This window comes from Harmonia axyridis, chromosome 6 (genome assembly GCF_914767665.1).
Source record: "Harmonia axyridis chromosome 6, icHarAxyr1.1, whole genome shotgun sequence".
Classification (NCBI taxonomy): domain Eukaryota; kingdom Metazoa; phylum Arthropoda; class Insecta; order Coleoptera; family Coccinellidae; genus Harmonia; species Harmonia axyridis.
In genome coordinates, this window is record NC_059506.1 from 12,122,920 (window position 1) to 12,130,800 (window position 7,881).

At 37.0% G+C, this 7,881-nt stretch overlaps 1 protein-coding gene across 1 annotated transcript; it reads right to left on the reverse strand.

The window, feature by feature from the left end:
- Window positions 1-2,692: 2,692 nt before the first annotated feature.
- On the reverse strand, window positions 2,693-4,204 carry LOC123683069. Its single transcript, XM_045621966.1, has one exon. It carries the CDS (start codon window positions 4,202-4,204, stop codon window positions 2,693-2,695), a length of 1,512 nt encoding a protein of 503 aa, XP_045477922.1.
- Window positions 4,205-7,881: the final 3,677 nt, after the last annotated feature.

Consider the following 7,881-nt stretch of genomic DNA (forward strand, 5'->3'; position numbering starts at 1 on the left):
GAACAATTGTTCATTAAACAATAAAAAAGGGGATAAGAACAGTCCCTTATACCAGAATGGTTTCCTTAGACACGTGTCTCTGTGTAATACGATGAAATGTGTTAGAATGAGGAAGATTGAAGGAAACCACATTGATATAAGGGACTTCTTCTTATTCTCTTTTTTTTGTTTAATGAACAATTATCCCAGTAAGCCATTTCACATTGTTGTTTTTCTTGGTCTCGGATGTCACGCAGGTAGCTATAATCTCTCAATTGGTAAGGTCAATTGCTGCTGTAACCACGAATGCACGACTGACTTCTGTTGTTGATTTCATTTGTTTGTTATTTCCTTCAATCTTCCTCTCTTACACTTTTCATCGTATTGCAGAGACGAAAGCTTGACACACGTGTCTAAGGAAACCATTCTGGTATAAGGTACTGTTCTTATTCTCTTTTTTATTGTTTAATGAACAATTGTTCAAGTAAGCCATTCCACATTGTTGATTTTCTTGGACTCGGAGTTCACGCAGGTTACTATAATCTCCCACGTGGTAAGGTCAATTGCTGCTGTAACCACGATTGGACGGCTGACTTCTGTTGTTGATTTCATTTGTTTGTTATTTCCTTCAATGTTTCTTACTCTAACACTTTTTATCGTATTGCAGAGAGACGAAAGCTTGACACACTTGTCTAAGGAAACCACTTTGGTATAAGGGACTGTTCTTATTCCCTTTTTTTTTGTTTAATGAAAAATTGTTCAAGTAAGCCATTCCACATTGTTGATTTCCTCCCACGTGGTAAGGTCAATTGCTGCTGTAACCACAATTGGACGGCTGACTTCTGTTGTTGATTTCATTTGTTTGTTATTTCCTTCAATGTTTCTTACTCTAACACTTTTGTCGTATTGCTGACGGATGAAAGCTTGACACACGTGTCTTAGGAAACCATTCTGGTATAAGGGACTGTTCTTATTCCCTTTTTTATTGTTTAATGAACAATTGTTCAAGTAAGCCATTCCGCATTGTTGATTTTCTCACACGTGGTAAAGTCAATTGCTGCTGTAACCAAAACTGGACGGCTGAATTAATAATAATAATAATAATAATAAAGGACTTTATTGCACAGAAATTCTAATACACTTGCTTCAACATATATACATATATAGAGGGCGAGGTTCAGTTCGTTCGGAGCATTTCATACCCCAAACGTCTGTTCAACTAACCCTACAAGAACGCAATAATTTAATCAGAATAATTCCAAAATACGACGCCAAAAATAAATTAAAAAAAAAAAAAAAACAACTTGAAAGGTGAAAAGAGAAAACGAAAAGAAAAAAAAAAAATTAAGTGCCGAATTATACCCATATCCCTGAAATATCAACAAATTGTATCCAGTTTTCAAACTTTATTTCCACCTACGCATCCACTCAGAATTTCCAGCACCATCTTTCTGAATTTTTTCTTAGGGTAAGATGAATCAATGCTCGTGTAGTCTAAGGGGAAGTCGTTCAATTATTTTGCGACATTATACGAGAATGAGCGTTCAAACAGCTCTTTTGAATGATATGGTATTGTGAGCCTTCCCCTGAAGCGGACATTGACATTGTGTACGTCACATCGGAACCTTATCTTATTATACAGATATGGTGGTGATCTGTGGGCGACTACAGAAAAAAACTGGCAAGCAGAATGAAGCCGACGTCTCTGAGCCATGTTTAGCCAAGATATCTCCTCTAACTTATGACTGATGCGATCGAATTTTCGGATGCCGTATATCAATCTCAAACATGAGTTTTGTAATTTTTGAATTCTACCAGCATCCGATACTGTGATGCAAGGCCCATAGACTACGTCACAATAATTGGGATGTGAAAGGACCAAACTATCGCAGAGCAGGGCCTTCGTTCCCACATCAAGAAAATGTCTATTCTGAAAAATGAGTTTCAGGCTGGTGTACGATCTCCTCAGAATATGACTCACATGATGTGAGAATCGCAAGTCACTATCAATAAAGAGGCCAAGGCTTTTAACTACACTCTGAAAATTTATATTGCAGTTGTCCATCTTCAGAAGTTGACTGTGCCTTTGCATGAAAAAGTCTCTATCCTTCGGCCTTCCAAATAGAATGGCATTAGTCTTCTGAGGGTTTAGTTTGAGTGAATGATCGATAGAGAACTGTATCAGATTATCTAAATCATAATTCAAAGCAGATACAGCCTGTGCACTCTCCTCCAAGAAAAATGATAGGTAAAGCTGAGTATCATCGGCATAGTAGTGCTGGGTACAGGACTGAAATGCTGCCGGAAACCTTGATGTATAAATAATGAAGAGAAGAGGGGAGAGAACCGATCCTTGTGGCACACCAGTGAGCACACTCAAAAACAACGACTGCCTTCCGTCAAACACCACTGACTGTGACCTACCCGTTAAAAAAGCAGTTATCATATCGAGTGCCAACTGCGACAAACCAATATAGCGCAACACGGACCTCAAGATATCATGACTCAACGTATCAAATGCTCTAGAATAATCGAGTAACAACAATATTGTGAGCTTACCACTATCATTTGCCGTCAAAATATCATCTGTCATCGAAAGAAGGGCTGAGCTACATCCATAACCTCGTCTGAAACCCGACTGACAACTTGGTAAAATATTTTTACTTTCTACATATTCACGAAGCTGGCTCTCAAGTACTCTCTCAAGCACCTTTTAAAGGGTCGGTAAGATACTTATTGGTCTCAAATTATTAAAACTTGAAGGATTCTGATTTTTAGGTAGTGGGATGACACGGGCTCTCTTCCACTGCATCGGAAACACGGAATTCGAAATGGAGTAATTGACCATATGAGTTATGTAAGGCAACAAGAATGGCAAGCAGAGATTCAAGGTTAATATATTTATACCGTCCAAGCCTGTTGCGTTACTTTTGATATCAGCAATAACTTTCAAAATTTCTATCTCCGAAACGTTATGAAAAGAAAAATCCGCCTCTCCAAATCGATTGTTCTCATAATAAGATGTTTGATCCTTGTTTGTTTTCAACTTTGGTATTGAATTGACGAAATGAGAATTAATTAAATTAACATCGGACAAGTGGTCCGGTAAATTAACTGTACAGTCTATACTTGTTTTTACATTCAAATATTTCAGATTCCTCCACAACTCCTTTCCCTTCTTGTCTTTCAGTTTATTGTCATAGAATGCTTTCTTTTCTTTTCTTACAGTGACAGTGAAAAGATTGCGGAGCAGTCTATAGTGATTCCAATGACGTTCAGTCCTGCACTTTTTAATTTTAGACAGAGCTTTATCTCTATCCTTCTTCAAAGCTCGAAGGGACTCCGTGAACCAAGGAGCATATGGCTTGGTTGTGCGATACGTTTTATATGGCGCATTTAAATCTAAAAGAGCAACAATGTTGCCACAGATAAAGTCGACTTTATCATCTACATTATTAATGTCATAGATATTGCGCCATGGAATAGATCGCAAGTCACAGTCGAACTGAGAGACATTCAAACCTTTGAAATCCCGCGATGTAACCAACCTTGGATTAGGTTTGCTCACCTTCAGCTTTAGACTGCAAGAAATCAGTTCGTGATCCGAAAAATCAACTGACTCTACCCTTATGGACGAAGCCATATCAACCGAGTTAACAAGTATATAGTCTAAGAGTGTGGCAGACTTATTTGTTATTCGAGTCGGCTCATCGACCAACTGTTTAAGGCCAAGACCCTCAAAAAAATTGATGACAAATATTGAATCAGAATTATTGATATCGAGCAAATCAATATTGAAATCGCCAAAACAAATAATACCATTCACCAACGGTATAACCTGCGATAATTCAGTTTCGAATGCATCCAAAAAAAGTTTGTAGTTGAAGGTAAGTGGTCTATAAGTTGAACAAATAGCGATATTAGTCCCAGGCAACTTCAACTCAATCCACAACTGCTCTATATCTGTACCACTAGGCACAACTTTAAAAGCGAAATGACTCTTCACGAAAATACCAACTCCGCCTCCACGACCCACTCTATCCCGGCGCACAAAACTATATCCAACAATACCAAGATCATCATTTGTTATATTGGAACACAACCAAGTTTCACCGACGCACACAATGTCAAAATCATTTGCTAATAAAATGTTTTTGAAATCATCTAAATGAGCAACTAAGGATCTAACATTGAGATGGGCACATTTGATACTGGAAGTTAACATTCTGGAGGATACGTTTACATTTCAACGGGAAATCATATAAACATCATAAGTAATTAAATTACTTATAATAAAAATGAAATTGAAAAAATGCGATGAGCAATTAACTATCTCGTCTAAAGACGAAACTGTATTCTGGAATTATAGTAGGGTGAATTCTGAAAGAAAAAAAAAAAAAAATTAAATTTGAAAACTAAAATAAAGAAAAAAATGCAAACTGAAAAAGCTGTGGTATTACAAAAGAGTAGATCAAGAAAACAAATAATTCATACATAAGTTAACTCCCAAACCAAGTTTATATAATAATAATAAGATTTTAAGTTTTTAGGTCATTTTCAGAGTTTATTTTACGTTTCTGGCCCGACATGATAGCATAAATTTGTCCATTTCTTGTCCAAGTAGACTTAAAGCCAACTTTATCACAAGTTTTTTTGTAGATTTCCATTCTAGCTAAAGTTAACCATTCATTTATAACCACAGGAGTTCCCTTAAGGCACTTCTTTGCATTAAATACTTTATTACGCATCCATCTATTCACAAACATGATCGATAGCGGACGCGGTCTCGTTGATTTGCGGTTTTCTTCCTTTCCCAACCGAAAACAGTAATTAATATTAATTGCAGTGATTGAGATATTTGGCATTTTATTATTGATAACATCAGCCACGAATTCGCATAAGTTGTTTGTTTCGGGTTCTTCTGCGATACCGCTGATAACAAGACCATTTAAGAGTTCAACCTGCTTTTGATCATCCATCCTCTTCTCACACATTTCAGACTGATGTTGCAATTTAGCGATTTCCGAACGTAAGTTATCGATGGAATTTTGTGTATTTATTTCGAATGCTGAAATCTTTTCTAATATACTTTTCATCGATTTGTCTTTTGGATTTTCACTGGATGTATCACTGTTAGTGTTGGACATAATTAGATTTTTCAACTCACGTACATTTCCTTTCATATCTTTTTCCAACCTTTGCAGTTCTACACTGAAATCCACAGTATTTGTTTCCTGGGAAGATCCGGCATTATTTGATCGTGTTGTTTTACCCATGTTGTTCGAAAAGTAATATAGGGCACTCACGAAAGCTCACTTTTAATCAATAATTTCAACCCTTAATATAATTTTATCTGGGAGTAACTCTAAACACGTCCTAGTTCGTTGGCGACATATGCATATATCTGTCAATTCTGTTGTTGATTTCATTTGTTTGTTATTTCCTTCAAAGTTTCTAACTCTAACATTTTTTATCGTATTGCAGAGGGACGAAAGCTTGACACACGTGTCTAAGGAAACCACTTTGGTATAAGGGACTGTTCGCATTCCCTTTTTTTTGTTTAATAAACAGTTATTCAAGTAAGCCATTCCACATTGTTGATTTTCTTGGACTCGGATGTCACGCAGGTAGCTATAATCTCCCACGTGGTAAGGTCAATTGCTGCTGTAACCACAATTGGACGGCTGACTTCTGTTGTCGATTTCATTTGTTTTTTATTTCTTTCAATGTTTCTCATTCTAACTATTTTCATCGTATTGCACAGGGACGAAAGCTTGACACACGTGTCTAAGAAAACCACTTAGGTATAAGAGACTGTTCGCATTCCCTTTTTTTTTGTTTAATGAACAGTTATTCGAATAAGACATTCCACATTGTTGATTTTCTTGGACTCGAATGTCACACAGGTAGCTATAATCTCATACGTGGTAAGGTCAATTGCTGCTGTAACAACAAATGGACGGCTGACTTCTGTTGTTGATTTCATTTGTTTGTTATTTCCTTCAATGTTTCTTACTCTAACACTTTTTGTCGTATTGCTGACGGACGAAAGCTTGACACACGTGTCTAAGGAATCCACTTAGGTATAAGGGACTGTTCTTATTCTCTTTTTATTGTTTAATGAACAATTGTTCAAGTAAGCCATTCCACATTGTTGATTTTCTTGGACTCGGATGTCACGAAGGTAGCTATAATCTCCCACGTGGTAAGGTCAATTGCTGCTGTGACCACAATTGGACGGCTGACTTCTGTTGTTGATCTCACTTGTTTGTTATTTCCTCCAACGTTTTTCATTCTAACACTTTTCATCTTATTGCTGAGGGACGAAAGCTTGACACACGTGTCTAAGGAAACCACTTTGGTATGAGGGACTGTTCTTATTCCCTTTTTTCTGTTACATGAACAATTATCCTGATAAGCCATTTCACATTGTTGATTTTCTTGGACTCAAATGTCACGCAGGTAGCTATAATCTCCCACGTGGTAAGGTCAATTGCTGCTTTAACAATAAATGGACGGCTGACTTCTGTTGTTGATTTCATTTGTTTGTTATTTAATTCAATGTTTCTCATTCTAACACTTTTCATCGTAATGCACAGGGACGAAAGCTTGACACACGTGTCTAAGGAAACCACATTGGTATGAGGGACTGTTCTTATTCCCTTTTTTCTGTTAGATGAACAATTATCCAAGTAAGCCATTTCACATTGTTGTTTTTCTTGGTCTCGGATGTCACGCAGGTAGCTATAATCACTCAATTGGTAAGGTCAATTGCTGCTGTAACCACAAATGCACGACTGACTTCTATTGTTGATTTCATTTGTTTGTTATTTCCTTCAATCTTCCTCATTCTAACAATTTTCATCGTATTGCACAGAGACGAAAGCTTGACACACGTGTCTAAGAAAACCACATTGATATAAGGGACTGTTCATATTCTCTCCTTTTTGTTTAATGAACAATTATCCAAGTAAGCCATTTCACATTGTTGTTTTTCTTGTACTCGGAGGTCACGCAGGTAGCAATAATCTCTCAATTGGTGAGGTCAATTGCTGCTGTAACCACAAATGCACGACTGTTTCTGTTTTTGATTTCATTTGATTGTTATTTCCTTCAATCTTCCTCATTCTAACACTTTTCATCGTATTGCAGAGACGAAAGTTTGACACACGTGTCTAAGGAAACCATTCTGGTATAAGGGACTGTTCTTATTCTCTTCTTTATTGTTTAATGAACAATTGTTCAAGTAAGCCATTCCACATTGTCGATTTCCTTGGACTCGGAGTTCACGCAGGTTACTATAGTCTTCCACGTGGTAAGGTCAATTGCTGCTGTAACCACAATTGGACGGCTGACTTCTGTTGTTGATTTCATTTGTTCGTTATTTCCTTCAATGTTTCTTACTCTAACACTCTTTATCGTATTGCAGAGAGACCAAAGCTTGACACACGTGTCTAAGGAAACCAGTTTAACTATTGTTTAATGAACAATTGTTCAAGTAAGCCATTTCACATTGTTGATTTTCTCACACGTGGTAAGGTCAATTGCTGCTGTCACCACAATTGGACGGCTGACTTCTGTTGTTGATTTCATTTGTTTGTTATTTCCTTCAATGTTTCTCATTCTAACATTTTTCATCGTATTGGTGAGGGACGCAAGCTTGACAAACGTGTCTAAAGAAACCACTTTGGTGTAAGGGACTGTTCTTATTCCCTTTTGTATTGTTTAATGAACAATTGTTCAAGTAAGCCATTCCACATTGTTGATTTTCTCACACGTGGTGAGGTCAATTGCTGCTGTAACCATAACTGGACGGCTGACTTCTGTTGTTGATTTCATTTGTTTGTTATTTAATTCAATGTTTCTCATTCTAACACTTTTCATCGTATTGCACAGGGACGA